Here is an 18830-nt window from a genome sequence, read left to right as displayed (position 1 = left end):
TGCATGACAAGGTGATAAATATTTTATTAGTCACCATTTTGACATTGTTCTCATATCTGAATTATCAGCAGGTGAAAATTATTCTTCAGGTACATGAATTATTACACTGTGTGATGTGCATATGAAATGAGAAGTTCATTACTCAAACCTTATGATGAACAAATTGTTTTGGTATCTATGAATATTAAACCAAAGAACAAGTTTGTAGGCACTTGCTACAAATTTTTCTACCTCCTATTGAGTTTAAAGTTTTACAGTTTTTGACAAATTTTGAGAATGTTTCAACGTTTCCTTACTGCAGAGTATTTATTGATAAGTTATTTATCAATATGATATAATTTTTAATTAATGTGCGAAGAGTTTCTCTATATGACAAAGCTCTCAAAACAAATACCCGGTAAACACTAATAATTTGATCAATGTTGTCATTTGTACATGCTTTGTATATTCACATTTTGAACAGAAATATTTGAAAACAAAGAAGTTTGATTTGTTTGTAGCAAGTGTCCTCAAGCAGAATTTGGATTTCATTCAAATTTTAACAAAAGAAGGTTGGATGACCGACAAGAGTTCATTAAAGTTTTGGAGCAATCTGTAGATTAGAGGTGTTTTTCAATCCGTAGGGTGGTTTACCAGAAGGGTGGGTATTGGTTTACTACTTGCTACCATCACTGATCATGTCCGTTGTGTATATACCCCGGTATAATGAATAATAGTACATGTATTTGCACTAGCTCTGAATAGAAAGTCTAGTCTCTTGATATATTTCAACAGCAAAACGATTGTAAACTTTCTAGAATAGATATCTGATGGCCTTGATAGCCCTGTACACGACTTTCAGTCTTCAAATGGATAAAAATATCTGCTCTCACTCTGCTGAGTATTGTCACAATATCATGATAACCTCTCATTACAATATGAGATGAAGCTACACGTCAAATAGAAATCGATACAATGCAGTACCTGTTCCCTAATTCTGCCAGATAATTGACGTAGACACAGAAATTGGGTGAACAATCGTGTTTGGTTCGATCTTTATGTACATGTACCTCTTCATCAGAAGCCATGGACACAATCAGACCTTTCAAATTTCATCGCAGGGGCATAAGCTCAAGGAGCACAAGCGATATGATGTGTGAATATCTAAATATTCCTGTTATTTTTACCCGAAACGGTGGATGCAGCAGGACTCATTTTACCTCACCTGAGCTGAAAGTATTCTGATCACCTTTTGTCTGTCCGAAAACTTTTCACATTTTCATCTTCTCTAGAACCACTGGACCAATTTCTATCAAATGTGGTACAAATCATTCATGGGTGAAGGAGATTATAGTTTGTTTAAATGAAGTGGCATGCCCCTTCAAAGGGGAGATAATAACGAAAATGTAAAAATACGATGGGGTCATTTAAATTTTTTTCTAAGAACCAGAGTTAGAAAAGTTTAAATTTACATGAAAGCTTCCTGACATCCTGACATAGTGCAGATTCAAGTCTGTTAAAATTATGCCCCCCCCCCCCGGGGTAGGGTGGGGCCACAATATGGGATCAAAGTTTTACTTGCAAATATATAGGGATAATCTTTAAAATTCTTCTTCTCAAGAACCACCGGGCCAGAAAAATTCAAATTTACTTGAAAGCTTTCTGACATCGTGAAGATTCAAGTCTGTAAAAATAATGATCCCCGGGTGTAGAGTGGGGCCACGATAGGGGATCCAAGTTTTACATGCGAAGATATATGGGAAATCTTTAGATATCTTCTTCACAAAAGTCACTGGGCAAGAAAAGTGGAAATTTACATGAAAACTTCCTGGCATAAGTAGATCAAAGTTTATACAAATCATGGTTGCCGGGGTTAGGGTGGGGCCACATTAGGGGAGCAAAGTATCATATGCTGATATATTGGAAAAATCTTTAGAAATATCTCTTGAACTTCTTAAAGCTTGGGCTTTCCTGTTTTGTATATAAATTCTTTACGGAAAGACCTTTCATGTAATACAATGGTTAGTGTGATCTTGTGCCCTACTTTTAACTAGAGACTGCTTTTATGAAAACACAAATGTCTCCCCAGCACCCCCAAATTGGAAGTGCTCCAAATGAAACCTCCTCCCTTTAATGTACTGCATGGTATGGAGGACAAAGCATGAGCTGGAACATAGACAATATGAACTCCGATAAGTCACATTGGAGAAGTGTTCACAAACTATTTTACACCCTCCATCCCTCAGATCTACTATAACTTTAAGGTCAACAATTGGATCCTCCTCTCCCTGCAAAATGCACATCTACAAATGGCATTGAAGTATCGTACAAAATTTCAAGACTATCGGATAAGCCATTTAGGAGGAGAAGCATTCACAAGCTATTTTAACATCCTCCACCCCTCTTAGATCCACTACAACTTTTACGAAATAATTGGATCCTCCTGTCCCAACAATATGCACATCTACAATTGGCAATGAAGCATTGTACAAAGTTTCAAATATATCCAATAAGCCATATAGGAGGGAAAGTGTTCACAAACTATTTCACATCCCCCACCCCTCTTAGATCCACTATAACTTTTACGAAAATGATTGGATCATCCTGTCCCGACAATATGCATATTTAGAAATGGCAACGAAGCAATGAACAAAGTTTCAAATCTATCCAATAAGCAATATAGGAGAGAAGTGTTCACAATCTATTTTACATCCTCCACCCCTCTTAGATCCACTATCACTTTTAGAAAAATAATTGGATCCTTCTGTCCCGACAATATGCACATCTACAATTGTTAATGAAGCATTGTACAAAGTTTCAAGTCTATCCAATAAGCCATATAGGAGTAGAAGCGTTCACAAGATTTTGTGACAGACAGACGGACGGACGAACGGACAGAAAGTACAAAAACAATATGTCTCTCTCTGAAAGAGGGAGACATAATAAAATCTGATAATAAAAATTTGACCTATTCATTATGACATGAACTATTTAAGGTAGATCTTTCATATTATGTATGTATATTTCTTATTGCAAGACCTTTCATTTCATATCATGACCTTTGACCTTGAACATGAAGTTTGACCTATTTTTAAGAAAACATAACCTATCAAATATACCCGGAACTATTTTAGGTAGGGCTTTCATTATTTGTATATAGATTCTTTCTGGCAAAACCTTGTACACACTGATGTTTGATCATTTTGTTTGTAGATTCTTTATGGTGAGACCTTATCATTTCGTGAAGTTTGACCTTGTGACCTTGACCTTTGAGTCGGACCTGGACCTACTTTTCTAATATCTGACCTATTCAATAATCTGAACAATTTATCTTTTATATTTTGTACAATAATTTCTTATGGCAAGACCTTTTATTTCATACTATGACCTTTGAATTTGACCTACTATTAAGAAAAAGTAACCCGTTAAATATCTTCGGAACTATTCAAGATAGGACTTTCATATTTTGTATATAAATTCTTTTTGATAAGACTTTGATACAATCGTATATGATCTTGTGATCTTGATCTACTTTCTTAAAAACCTGACCTATCAATATCTCCTGAACTAATTAAGGTAAAACTTTCATATTTTGTATATACATTCTTCATGGCAAGACTTTGTTATACTTCGGCCTTTGACTTCGCGACCTTCACTTGGAAATTTGATTTACTTTCAATAAAAATCTGAACTACATGTATTAAATATCTCCTGAAGTATTTAAGATCGAGCTTTCATATTTTGTTTATAGATTTCTTATGGCAAGATATCATACAATGATCTATGACCTTGTGACCTTGGTCTTATCCTGAACAAGCAAGATCATGTTAGTCATATTGGTTGGTTGTATAATGTTTAACGTCCCGCTCGAGATGGAGACGTCACCATTGCCTGTGAAGGGCTGTAAAATTTATACCCATGCTCGGCGCTTAAGGCCTTTAAGCAGAAAGGAATACCTGCTGTGATACGGGGCCTAGGTTTTTGCAGGCTGATTCGAAGGACCGCACCATTTAGTCGCTTCTTACAACAAGCATGGGGTACTGAGGACCTATTCTAACCCGGATCACCACGGGACTGGTCATATTGATGTTGATGCATCTCTGTGCTATGTGCATTCATTTTCAGTTATGTTGTAATCCTTTGGGACGAGGTTGGGCCTTTAATAAAGGTTGACAAAAACTCTTTCAAAAATAACAACAGCTGAACAACGGCAGGGCCAAGGTGACTCGGGTGAGCGATGTGATCAACGGGCCTCTTGTTACTGATAACCTGAATACATTAAGATACCATTAAAACCCTTAATTTTCACCTATTTCTTGTGAAAAGGTATTCGAGGAGACTCGATACACTGCAAGAAAAAATACCAGAGCTAATTTTGAGGGATCGTATTTAGAGGTTTGTATATAGAACAATGGCCTTCACGGTTCAGACTCGGAGATAAACAGCATCAAATTACCCAAATCGTACACGAAAAGACGTTTACAAGAGCAATACACCACTGTCCATCTGCTCTGTACACGCTGAGTGAGCTAATAAGCTGTGCACAAGATATGACATTCACTTCATAAAACGGACGGGATCAAAGAATATTGATAATATATTGTAACAGATTTCATGCATTTTCGTTGAATGCAAAATTTCTACTAAGAAGAAGCGAAATTATAGGACTTGCACGAAGAGGCGATTTAGTTCCCACTGAACTTAATTGAATCCTCACACAGCGGGTTTGAGCTTTCATATGAAGAACAACAATACAAGTCCAATTTTAAACCCGTTGAACCTTTTTTCCACCCCTGACTCATCAGATAGAATCTCTTTTCTTAAGTGTCAGCACACCCCTTCCCAAAATGTTCCAGTCAGCATCGACAGGTGGTCTCATATAATGGCCAGTCAAGATAAATACTGGACCTACAGGCTCAAGGTAGGCAACAAAACAAAAGCACGTGCGGATAATTTGAAAGATAAACAATTTGTTAAACTTCAAAGCAGTGGGTTTCTTCTAAATTATCCATAGACACCTTGATAGACGATATTAGTGCTACTTGAGTTATCCACATTCTTTTTGTTTTCAGGACCATCATTAAACCTTCACTGATACATGCTGAAATAGACGATATATTGAAACAATATTTTGCTTTTTCAGAACGAAAGGAAATGCATGCTAAGCTTCGTTTATAAATATGCAATGCATTTAGTGGTTTTGTTAAACCACTCCGTTCTCTGTGGCTTCAGTGCATTTGGAATTTAAAGTTTCTTAAATGCCATAAATCTGTTACACCTGCTGCCGCACCTTCTAGTCTGTCAAACAGGTCAAATCGTGGTCAACTATCATTATAAACTTTTCCATCTTTGAAAATAGATGTACTCCACGTTGGTTTATGTACAATGTACCATTTGCAAGAAAAGAAAATTGCTTATTTGTACATGGTTTCCAAACAATGTATATGTATATTGCACTAAAAATGGCACGTATCAAATGAAACGTATCGATAGAACACGAGCTTGTACATAGTAATGTTGATGAGCGCTAATTTATAGAGAACAAAAATGAACTGCAGATAAACACATGCAACGATGATATATAATTTATTTCCTACTGGAAAAAAAATGTGCTCATGATGTAAACCCAGGGTCCCTTATCAACAAATTTTATTCGATGGAAACATGCTTAATTTATTTTATCATTTTGTCAAATTCGTATGAGTCTCAAACTGCCATCTACCGGTCAGCACCAGCCCAACATGTGTGTATGCATACAAATATCCTTGTCTAAAAATGTCAAAGAATTTTGCCAAGACCCATCGGGAAATATTCTTTTAAATTTTGACGAAGTTCATGTTTATTTTTTCACTCAATGTAACTGTTCATTTCATATCACAAATGTTGCCCAAAATGAGACCATTCTAGTATATATATGTTACGCTCAAGTGAGCTTTTCTGATCGCCTGTTGTCTGTCCGTCTGTAATTTTTTCACATTTTCATCTTCTTCTCCAGAACCATAAATTTCAACCAAACTTGGCAAAAAGCATTCTTGGGTGAACGGCATTCAAATTTGTCCAATTGGAGGGCCATGCCCCCTTCAAAGGGGCGATAATCACAAAAATAGGGTGGGGTCATTTAAACATTTTCTCGAGAACCACTGGACCAGAAGAGCTGAAATTTACATGAAAGCTTTCTGACATAGTGCAGAATCAAATATCTTAAAACCATGATCCACCGGTGGGGGAGGGGGGGGGGGGGGGTAGGTTTGGGCCACAATATGGGATCAAAGTTATACATGCGAAAGTATAGGTAAAATATTTGAAAATCTTTTGAAGAACCACTAGGTCAGGAAAGTACAAATTTACATGAAAGCTTCCCGACATAGTGCAGATTCAAGGTTGTTAACATCTTGCTCCCCGGGGTAGGATCGGGCCACAATAGGGGATCAAAGTTTTACATACAAATATATAGGGAAAATCTTTAAAAATCTTTTCATTTACATGAAAGCTTCCTGACATAGTGCATATTTAAGTTTGTTAAGATAATGGTCCCCGGGATAGGATGGGGCAAATGGGTTAAATCCATGATCCCCCGAGGGCGGTGAGGAGGAGGGGGGCACAATAGGGGATCAAAGTTTTAGACGCGAATATCTTCTTTTCAAAAACTACTGGGCCAGGAAAGTGGAAATTTACATGAAAGCTTCCTAACATAGTACAGATTCAAGTTTGTTTAAATCATGGCCCCCGGGGGCAGGATGGGGCCACAAGGGGGGATCAAAGTTTTACATAGAAATATATAGGGAAAATCTTTAAAAATCTTCTCAAAAACAACTGGGCCAAGAAAGTGGAAATTTACACGAAAGCTTCCTAATATAGTACAGGTTGAAGTTTGTTAAAATCATGGCCCCCCGAGGATAGGATGGGGCCACAATAGGGGATCAAAGTTTTACATACAAATATATAGAGAAAATCTTCTCGAGAACCACTGGGCCAGAAAAGTTTATATTTACATGAAAGCTCCCTGACATAGTGCAGATTCAAGTTTGTAAAAATCATGGCCCCCGGGAGTAGATTGGGGCCACAATAGGGATCAAAGTTTTACATGCGAACATAAAGGGAAAATTTTTATATGTGAGCCAAGGTGACTCAGATGAGCGATGTGGCCCATGGACCTCATGTTGATGGTGGATATGAAAAATCACGATCTTTGTGTTCCTGCTATTCACCTGAAATTCCCGGTGTTGCCTCATTGCTGTTCAGCTGTTATGTCGTGAATCAGTAACCTGTACATGTATCTCCACATTTCCCAGTCTTTTGTCTTCATAAAGTGAAACAGCAATCTAACAAATCATTGCCGTCACCGCTAGCAACTTTATCACACTGTTCAGATCTGTAAGTATATTTTGGACTAAGCCGTAGATGACAGAACCTAATCGCATTTCATGAATAGTTTATGAATTGCAAATGCAGGCACTTTGACCATTTTTTGCTCTGTTTATTTCAAATAGTTTTTGTAGTGACAATAAAAAAAATTGCTGTCAAGAATTCAAGCTGTCCCTCCTAAATGGTCATGAACCTTGTTTTTAAAACGTTACCACAAGTGATGTATACTAGTTAAGATGTAAACTATAATGTTACAAAGGTCATAAAATTGTCCAACTTAGGTCATAAATTTTCCAAGATGAAAAACAAGTAGACTTATATCATTCCAACCTCTGTAATCTTTATCATGATCCCTCGGTGTGGAATTTCTAATTAATGAGAAAGGGCGAAATGAAATTAATTAATGAAGAATCTCGGCTAATTTAGCCCGGTCTACATGTAGAAAGTGTGACTTTTCAATGTAGTGACTGTTTGGATGTTTCGGTTGTTTTTGGTTACTTTTTTATCACTTGTTTTCTCTCCTCTCTTTTTTTCGAAGTTTTTGAAATAAACTTTTTCTTCTCCTTTTATATTACTTTCTGCTAAACAGAAATAATAAAAGCATATTTTAAAACATCAAGCTGTGCATTTTCAGTGGCTCGATCTAAAAATATTATCGACACTATTGAATACAAATGCCCTGGTAGGGGTGACAACAGGTGCCAATATATCTAATATTGTAGAATTATACAGCGATAAATAATGTCCTTCTGATATCCCGTGTGTCATCTAAATGATCGGCTTACCTCATATCTAAACATAAATAGGACCCACAGATATGAAACAGTCGGCCAAAGAATGGCGACCAGTCGCTGACCCTGGGTATTTAGATATAAACTTTATAGCTCTGTTAAATGAAAAATAATCGTCCGGTGAAAATGTATAAATTTCTTTTCATTTGATTTTTACCGGCTTAAGCCGGAACGTCTAACACGGGTTTAAGGACCTGTTTCAGACTTGTTTTCATTGTGTTTGATATTTTGACGGAAACCCGGAAAATCGGACATGTCAAGGATTCAGTAGTTTCTGCGTTGTTGTCTTCGTGTATGTTTATACAAAGACTTCTGTTGTTTTCATACCCCTATAACAAACAGTCTAGATACAGAAATTATTTAGAACAGTGGGATCCACCACTCTTATGACGCAGTACAGGAAATGCCCTAAATAAGATGTAATTGGTCATATCTGACAATTTGTTCCTTACTGCTAAATTTGGAAATCTGTAACACATGTACAGAAATAGAGACAAGTAAAGTGACGTTCTAAATTAATTATTAAATTAATAAATTCTAAATTAAAGTTTAGAATTAAAGAATGGAATTGGACAGACGAGTTCCTCTTATGAGTGTCTAGAGCACGACAATTATGGACAGTACAATATATATTTCCGTTGTAAAGATGATTGAAATCTCACAGAATTTCATCAGGTACGCTATTATTATTCACTGTTTGTCGCATGTTTACAAAGGTTTGTATCAAATCAAGCATTGGGAATATGACATGAAAACTCTGGTTTGAACAAACTTTATTGTACATTCTTCTACATGAATGACATTGAATTCTAGTAGAAGAATATCATTGATTGATTGATTGATTAAATATTGTTTAACGTCCCTTTCGATAACCTATCACTCATACATGTATGGAGACGTCACCATTGTCGGTGGCTTGACTTATTTCCCTCTCTCCCTGTAGAGAATAGGACCGTGTACAATTCCTCTCCATTCTGTCCTTCGTTCTGCTACCATGCTTGTCTCTGTCTAGGTCTTGAATCCAATTTCATTTCTCTCTTTCTCTACTGTTCTTCTCCATGTTTCTTTGGGTCTGCTTCTCTTTTGCTTTCCTTCAGGAGTTCATGTGAGTGCTATCCTAGCGTACTTGTTCTTGTCCATTCTCAAAACGTGTCCTATCCATTTCCACCTCCTTTTCCTTACAATACTACTATAAATGGCTCTATTCCGGCTCTTTCCCCTCACAGTCACGTTTCGTACCTTTTGAGGCCAGTAAATCCGCAGGATCCTCCTTAGGCTCTTGTGTAGGAAGGTATCTAGGACATTGCCTGCGAAGGGCTGTAAAATTTAGGCCTATGATCGGCGCTTATGGCCATTGAGAGAGGATGGGATCTGTATCGTGCCACACCTGCTGTGACACGGGGCCTTGGTTTTTGCGGTCCCATCCGAAGGACCGCCCCATTTAGTCGTCCCTTACGACAGACAAGGGGTACTGAGGACATATTCTAACCCGGATTCCCACGATTGTCATTGAATATTGATATATGACGTTTTATTTTAAATTTTCGTAGATGAATGTCAGTAAATACTAGTATGTCGGTGAATATCATTGAATTCTTATAGATGAATATCATTAAATTCTTGAAGATGTTTATCATTAAATTCTTGTAGATGTTTTCGTATGGATGTATGTTATTGCATTCTTGCAGATGAATAATATTGAATTTTCGTACATGAATATCAGTGAATTCTAGTAAGGCAATGGCATTCAATTCTTGTAGATGATATCAAAGAGTTATATGAGCTATGGATGAACCTCTGTGAAACCGCACTGGTACTGCTTTAATTAATACATGTGTACGAGATCGAGAGAGGGCACTTGTTTTGTGTGTGTGTGTGTGTGTGTGTGTGTGTGTGTGTGTGTGTGTGTGTGTGTGTGTGTGTGTGTGTGTTTTGTTGTTTTTTTTGCTGCATTGTTTAGTTGTTGTCATCTCATGGCAAAATATATGCACTGTATTAACAATATATGAATTGTGCATTCTGAAAATATTATTAAACAATTAATATTTAGCAGATACATAATATTTACGCATCAAATTTACACATGAAAGTTCCAATACACATACAAAAACAAAAGTGAGGGAAGTAGAGGGAGTAGGAATGAGGCTGAATAGCAAGAAGTGCAAGACATTGAGGATGAATGGGAAGAGAGGCAAGAAAAGGTGGAAGACGTGGGAGGTTTTGTTTACCTGGGAGCAATATTAACAACATCAGTCAGTTTTTAAATCGAGGTAAGCTACTGACAAACAAGTTGATGGTACAGGGATTTCAACAGTCTCGATTGAAGTCAGCATTTCGCAAATTCTATGGTCGTTATAACGATCTAGTTCGTCAATACAACCTCGCATTGGGTCAAATGCTGTCTGACGTGTTTCATACCGATTGTTGAGCCGTTCTTGGCACACTGATTTTGACTGCGGATAACTCCGTTTACCTGATCAGGATATGGGGCTTACGGCGGGTGTGACCGGTCAACAGGGGATGCTTACTCCTCCTAGGCACCTGATCCCACCTCTGGTGTGTCCAGGGGTCCGTGTTTGCCCAACTATCTATTTTGTATTGCTTGTAGGAGTTATGAGATTGATCACTGTTCGTTATCTTCACCTTGCATCAGGAGGAGGATCACAAAACATCAAGAGCAGGGCATACAATGCAAGGACAGTACATGGGAGGCTCGGGGGTGGGGGTGGGTGGGGGGTATGAAGTGGAGCAAACATAGGAGTTAGAACGAAGGTCAAGCTATTCAAGGTCAAGCTATTCAACTCGCTAGAGAAGTCAGTGCTGCTACATGGAAGCGAAACGTGAAAGGTGACAAACACAGAGAAGAAACCAGATCAATTTCAGTTCAAATGCTTGCGGACGACCCTGGGGATAAAGTGACAGCAGATGGTGATGATGACAAACAGGGAAGTGGCAGACAGGGTGGACATGAATGCAATAAGCGTTAATCTGAGGAAATGGCGATGGAACTCGATAGGACATGCTATGAAGGGTAGGTGACAATAAATGTGAGACGGCGAAGGGAAAAGAACATGAGGAAGACCGAAAGCAACATCGAGAAGGAATAAGTCTAGGAAGCAGAAATAATTCTTGGGTGGAGAAGTTGGAATGAGGTCAAGATAGTAACAAGAGGCACAGGGTGGTTTGAAAAGAGTGTCGCGGCCTTATGCGACTCTTGGCGTTGAGAAAACTAAGTGCTAGGTAATATTTAGGTTATGATTTATAATTATGTTGGAGAAGAAAAAATAATGATAAAAACATCCATTGTAAACACACAGGACTGTTAATAATAGTGTCCCTTTAATCTACTTGACATTATTATCTTGTGTGAATGGTTGCTTCGTTAATTATTTGTCCTGTCGATATTTTTTCACTCATATTGAGACGTCGCTAGTTGTAGGTGAAGTACCGCAAAGTTAGACCTATGCTTAGCGCTCACGTCCGTAGCAGTGAGGGTTTTGAACGAATCAAAGCCTGTCGCGACACTGGACCTCGATTTTCAAGGTCATCTCAGAAAGACCACTGATTCTCACTTCTAATTGCCGAGCGTTTGGTGAAGGGGCAATCACTACCTACATGTTATGATGTACATGTAAAAGTGATATAAATTCATGGTTATCTACCTTCCATTTACGTGGATCTATTCAAGACAGCATAACCACATGGGAGGAATTTGTTGGAAAATAACCCCCGAGGCCGAGAGAGCGTTTTCAAAAATAATAGTGAGACACGAAGGTCGACTTTTTTTTTATTTGCTTTTGTTTCTATTTCCGAACAATATCTTGAGACTGGGGGATATAGGTCGAGAGAATGTTTTTAAAAATAAAACCGTAGCAATGTTCTTATTTCCGAACAATATCTTTGTTACAGGTACAGTTCCTTTTAGCTGACTTACATATGTATAAATTTTACCCAGCTGACTTACATAAGTATAAATTTTACCCAGCTGACTTACATAAGTATAAATTTTACCCAGCTGACTTACAAAAGTATAAATTTTACCCAGCTGATTTACATAAGTATAAATTTTACCCAGCTGACTTACATAAGTATAAATTTTACCCAGCTGACTTACATAAGTATAAATTTTACCCAGCTGACTTACATAAGTATAAAGTTTACCCAGCTGACTTACATAAGTATAAATTTTACCCAGCTGACTTACATAAGTATAAATTTTACCCAGCTGACATACATACGTATAAATTTTACCCACGGCTTACATGTATATCTAGATTACGTTCACTTTGTTTATTTCTCTACACTGTAAATCAGTTTAAGAGAATAAAGATATTGTCATTGTCAATAAACCTCTTGATACAAGAATGATGCTGGTCACTCTCTAGTTTAAGGTCCCACGTCTCTTCCTTTACACGCTTTATCTCTCTTTTTACTAGTGAGTGCCTGTTAGGTCACCCTCTGCTCTTGGATTCGTTCTTCTATAGCTTCTTTCTAAATCATAAAAAATGGATTGCATGAATTCATTGAAATTTCTATTTGTAATGAGCACATACAATGTACTATTAACCCTCTAAAACAATGCATACAACTTTCTATAGATAAGCAACTTGCACAGTGCACGAAAGTATTGTATGTAAGTAGTTAGACTGGTTTCATCGTCAGTCCGAGTATTCCATCACGTTGTTTTCTTTACATTAATTTTACGCAATACCACGAACAGATTTTTCTATGATTGACAGAACACAGGCCCTTAAGTATAGGAAGAAGCATCCTCCCTACCTCGCGCGCGCGCACACACACAAACCAATTGACACACAAACGTCACCACCTCGTGGGAGAGGGACACTGAACCAGAACAGGCCCGTTATCGACTGATTTCGTGTACTTGACTTTTGCATACTCTAAGGGCAGAATTAGAAGCATGTCGAAAATATTTTTATATAAAATAAACTAAACCAATAGGCATTTTGGAATGTTTCCTTTTAATTGGAATAGCTTAGCATTAATGGACTATGCCTATTGTAATTATTAAATGTGCTTTACAAAAATGTATTCCGGGATAATTTTGCTAATACCATGGGTGTCATTCACCTGACAGGATAGATATTAACCTCTTACAAAAATTATAGTGGAAAAAAAATGTTTTGAAGTTCCTAAAAGTTTTGTGTAAAAATTGGAAACATTACTCCTAGCTGTAGGAAATTTGAATCCCGTGTTTTGTATATCAACAAATGTAGGGCTTCATTCATTAATTCCCTATGAAAATAAAAATTGTTTTATCCGAGAATAAGTAGAGTATATTCTATAAATCACCGGCGTGCACTGTCAAGCATCTTCTCGCATTTTACCTTGTTCTGTCGCAACTTTTCCATCTCCAAGCGAAGAATTTGGAAATGATACTTGTATGTACATGTATCGAAAATAGTTTCAGATTGGATTCTATGAAATAAAACTATCAGTTTTGCATTTACTTATTTTTAAAAAATGAGAAATTGAAAATCACTAGTATTTCATCGTGCATAGTCGTGTCGCGCTTTTCAAAGAGAGGTAACTCAATTTAAATTTTCATACCAGTTTGTGTAACGTAGATAGAGTTACCCATCTTGTTTACACACGGATTCTCGTGAGACTCGCAATATGAGGGCAGACGATAAGATACATCTTACCTGTGTTGTGAGGAAAAAAGTGTCCTTCACATTTACCTCCCCCATAAACGTGGCAATCGGTGTGGGGAAATGGTCCTGTTGATATTTTCTCTGATAAACATTTTTTCACAATTCACAATTCGAAAGTAATGAATAAACTTTGAAAGGTGTTTAGTTTACATAATTTTGCGCTGATTGCCTTTACAATAAGATTGTATAGATTGTGTGTAACACTGTGGGGACGTCATCACGAAACATGGCAAATAATAATAAGAAAGAAAGGCAGAGCAACCCAGCAACCCTTGTGTTGTGCTAAGGTATTACACACACGAGTTTACTTTCAAACATCAAGAAATCTTTATCCGACAAATCAAAAACTTTTTCAATGTAAAGAAAATTACACCCTTCATATCAGTATGTAACTGGTATTATCCTCCGAGGGTGCCAAATGACACTCACACAAAAATCCCACTGTGTAGATGTATGTTTAAATCAAAGTAGAAGAGTTGTTATTTCATTTCAATGAAAATTTCTGTTTTGAAAAAAGAACGTGATTATCATACCATATTCAAATGATACATGTACAAAGCATTTAGAAGGTCATTTTCTTAAACAACAGGTTCTTTTTAAATTTCTATTATTCATGTAATTATAAAATAAGTTTTTTCAACAACAACAAAAAAAATAAAAAGAACTATCCTATGTGCACTACATACATGTATTAGACTCCTAAATTCTCTGTAAATATCGGATTGTTTATGTTACAATCAAAATGGATTTTAAAATAATGTTTTCAATTCTTTCCTCTATATAGGTGTCTGCAAATGCTCCCTTTTTAATGTAATGTATGAATACTACACACAAGGTTTTGGACCATGTCTGAAATATCGGGCTGCTAATCAGTCGGTAAAAACATAATAGAACGTTTCTGGTTCACGAGTTCCAGGTCCGGAGTATAAATATTACATTTTTTGTCGGAATATAATAAGCTAACTAATGACATTTACTTCAAAATGATGGATGACCACTTTCTACTGCATTTTACCCCGCAGGACTATATCCCAACAAATGACAGCATTAAATCATCGAGCAACAAAATATCTGCGTATTGTTCATACAATCAATCAATAATACATATCGATTTCGCTACCTACTCTTTCGTGACGGGAAAACAGCTTGTTTGTCAAACGACCAGCGGTGGCAGTGAGACAATTATTTGTCGGGGTTTTGTTCAATTTCCTTAAATTCAAAAGGAGATAATTTCCATTCTTTAAGTGCCATGCCTGGCTGATCGTGAAGTTGTCTAAATATAGTCTACTCCAAGCGCAAAACCGGTTCTGAAAAGATTTGCATAGCGTGTCATATTTACGGTCGGACCCTTTTGCATAACAATACCTGGAAAGGTAAGGTTAGGGGATATTTAGGATAATTCCTCGGAATGACCACTCTGCTGTGATTTGTCGTGTGGAACTGTGACAGTTTGTTTATTTACTGTAGGATTAACAATATATTCGGCGTTTAAAGACTTACAGACACAACAGGAACAGAAAGTTTGACAAATGGTTCCAGATTGGTGCTCCGCGTAAACACAGGTATGGTTTTTACATATTTAACTGAAACGAATTACGTGCGCCATCCGATCGCCGTTTACTTCACGGGTGAAGTGAGCCGTACACATGAAACTCCCCCTTTATTCATAAAAATTCAGACAGAGTCACTGTATATCAAATATCGTCACGGACTGTGTGAGAATTTTAGTTTGTGAATTTCATTCCTTCCTCTTAACCGTGTGCTTTTTTTTTTTTTGTTAACCTTAGATCAACAAAATGGTCATTCAACGGGAGGAACAGGTGCTCGTTCGGAAACGGGTTCTGTACATCGGAAGCTCCGTCCCCATGGAGACTACAGAGGGTCTGGAGGCCGTTCAGCAGCCCCTTCGTGACAGATATCCAGTCGGCGACAACGCCCAAATCCAGGGTATCGACACATGGATTAGTATTTTGCCATCTGGATTACAAATTCAATACGTTAAAGACTCGAACACTGTTATACTGTTTCCTATATATGCCTTGACATTATGTGCAGGAGTCCGACAGGTGCGCTCCGTTAATGGTGCAACGGGAGAGATGACGTCAAAATTTGTTTCGCTAACGTCACAACAGGCAAATGGTTCGTATACCAAGAATCCTGCCGTCTTCACAGCAATTACTCGCAGGACAAAGGGGAAAAAAGTGTTGGAATGCCATGGTTTCTTATGTGCAAGTGATCAAGATGCTTTGGAATTAGTGAAAGCAACCAAGTTTGTTGATGCTAAACACAAGCAATCAGGAAACAAAAGCAACCGTAACTCGTTTGTAGCGCCGTCTCAAACACAAATTCCACAAAGTACCCGAATTGAACCGGCTATCAACGGAGGTATTCCAAACGGGATTAATGGAAATGGTAGTGTCAGAAAAACTGATTTTGGTGCACCAGGACAGGGTGAAGTGCGTCTTCAAAGCGGCGAAGCGGTTGAAAATGTCAGAGATGCTGCTCCGGAATTCTACGACCCAGTCCCAACCCAGGGATACTTCTACAGCGGTACTAATACTGAGGTAAAAAAATACAACCTCGAAAAAATAGGTGAAAAAGCTTACTCTGACATTGGACCTTCAAGAACACCTCGCCCGATGCCCCAGCGTCCACAGCACCCTACTATTTCGGGGCGAGGTGGACCTGTGCCACCACCAATGGTCATCCCTGGTCCTCGTATTAGGGGTCCACCTGGGAGACCCCCCGTTATGATGCCAAGTCGACCCATGATGGTCGGTCCCAGACCAAGATTCTTTTCACCACCGCCTCTGATGCGGAGACCAATGTATGGTCCTCCACCACAAATGCGCATGCCACCCGGAGCAATGATGTATGGTCCACCACCGCCGCCTATATATGTCAGGAGACCGAAACAACGTCAGCGATCCGGAAGTCGATCTAGCTCTTCATCCCGAAAGTCCAACGCTGAAAAAGAACCAGATGAAACTGCCCCTAAGAAAATGGCAAATGGGGATTCGGATTCCGGTAGTGATATTTCTGGATATAGACCACCCACTCCACCCCGCGATTATGAGATGAATCTCGAGGACAAGAAACGGGAGCGTTTGAGTAGACGTGATATGCACGACCGCAGACATCGTCGTAGTCGATCTCCTGACAACCAAAGTCCGCCTAGAATGATGTATCAAGGATATCCACCAACCCCTTATATCCATCCCGTGTACGGTCCCATTTATCCAACACCCTTTGGCTATGGGAGGTCAAGGTCAGTCCCACCTCCGATGCGATATCCTACTAACGTGAAACCAAAGAAAAAGGGGAAAAAGAGCAAGAAGAAAAATCGCGATCACGGCCCTCCCATGGAAAATGGAATGACGGGTTACAATTCTGAAGTACCCATTGGCGCCTACCCACCACCTGGAGAATTTGATTCTCAGCTTCGTAGGCCACGCGACTTCCGGCGAGAGGAGAACCAGTTTTTGAATGAAAAGTCGTTTTCTAAGAGTATGCAACAGCAGCATCGTGCATCTAAAGGCAGGTCAGGCGAAGACTACTACCCTTCAGCATATGAACTGAACACCGCGCTGAATGAGGACACACGTCAACTGGAGTCGGAATTCATTTACTAATTCGTGTTTTTGGTGATATTAAAGTGAAGTTTTATAGCATGGATATATTAAACAAAACACGATACTGCTAGCATTATCATTCAAATCAGTTTTGTATAAAGTTCATATTTTATTTTATTGACACTTTATTTTGTGCAATGTCGTTATGCTTCAGTTGTGCCCCGATTATGGCTGAATTCTTTCTGGTATCAAGATAATGTTTGGTTTTTTTTATTTTTTATTTCTGATGTCGCAATTTCAAGTGTGGAATTTTTTGACATTAGATTAACTGGGGAGGGATATTGAATGTCTACACTCTTTTAACAGCAAGCGGTCTTTGTTCATGTTTTAAATGTAGTGCCTTGAGTCATTTATCACCCATCTCTGCCATCGAGCGTGTGTATATACATCGCATAGTTGTGTGTGTGATATTTTTACAACACATGCCATACTTTGAAAGCATTCTTGAAGCATTGTATCAAATAATCATTCCATATCTTGTTAAATTGTTATTCATCCAAATCTTGGAAGTTCTCTATATGTCTATAAGCTGTGTAAGTTTATCCAATCACTGTTTTAATGTATACAGACGCAAAGTGAATTTATGTACATACCAGTGTTTTCATTATATTCGACCTGATGTATGCTAATTAATTTTATAGAGTGGCTTACTTCTAATGCTCCACGATATATAACTGAGACAGTTGTCACTAAAGACTTGAGATTTTGCGAGGCCATTTACCTCAACTAGAACAATTCGTTACAGTGACATTATATTACACAATTCTGAGTAATGATATTACACCGATATCAAATAGTTGTATATCTGAACAGACTGTGAGTTACAAGCCATATAGACATATAGTTATAGGATTATAGCAGATGTCATTAAATGATGTACATACAGCAATTTTTCCTTGTGCTTTTTGTATAGAACACAATGATAAATGTAGTTATCCGGCGTTCCGTATGACTTGGTGTTATTTTGTTTCATGTACAGATGTATAAGGTTTTGGTCTTCCTTTTTAATATTTTGTTGTGTTCTCTGCTGTTCAGCACACCAAACTTTGCGATTTGTTAGTATGAATTCACGGGTACAAATTCAACCATTCCCCTAGCTGGTTCACTTTGATACAACGAAATAGCTTGGATTCGGTATTTCCTTTTATTCATCCTCGCGTGAACTGGGGGGGGGGGGGGGGTGGTTTTGGCTGATTTTCCCTCTTTTTATATTATTTTCATAGCTAATGTTGTTTTCTACTTTTTTGTGAGAATACTTAGGTTATGGTGTATTGTTTCTTACAGGCTTTGAAAATGAAGGAAAAGTGTGTCCACTTATTCACAAATTTTCTTGGTCTGTTGTGGACTATTTTATTATTTATGTAAACGGTGTACTTTCCATTTATAAT

General features: G+C 37.9%; 1 protein-coding gene across 1 annotated transcript; it reads left to right on the top strand.

The window, feature by feature from the left end:
* The first annotated feature begins 14919 nt into the window (after nt 1-14919).
* Nucleotides 14920-18387, top strand: LOC125663775 (uncharacterized). The gene is made up of 3 exons (XM_048896138.2): nt 14920-15183; nt 15278-15372; nt 15598-18387. The coding sequence occupies exon 3, from the start codon at nt 15607-15609 to the stop codon at nt 17440-17442; it is 1836 nt and encodes a 611-aa protein (XP_048752095.2). The 5' UTR covers nt 14920-15183; nt 15278-15372; nt 15598-15606; the 3' UTR covers nt 17443-18387.
* The last annotated feature ends 443 nt before the right edge of the window (nt 18388-18830 follow it).

Source organism: Ostrea edulis, chromosome 1 (assembly GCF_947568905.1).
Source record: "Ostrea edulis chromosome 1, xbOstEdul1.1, whole genome shotgun sequence".
Classification (NCBI taxonomy): Eukaryota; Metazoa; Mollusca; class Bivalvia; order Ostreida; family Ostreidae; genus Ostrea; species Ostrea edulis.
The sequence above is the reverse complement of the archived record's forward strand: the minus strand, read 5'-3'. Positions and strand labels throughout refer to the sequence as shown.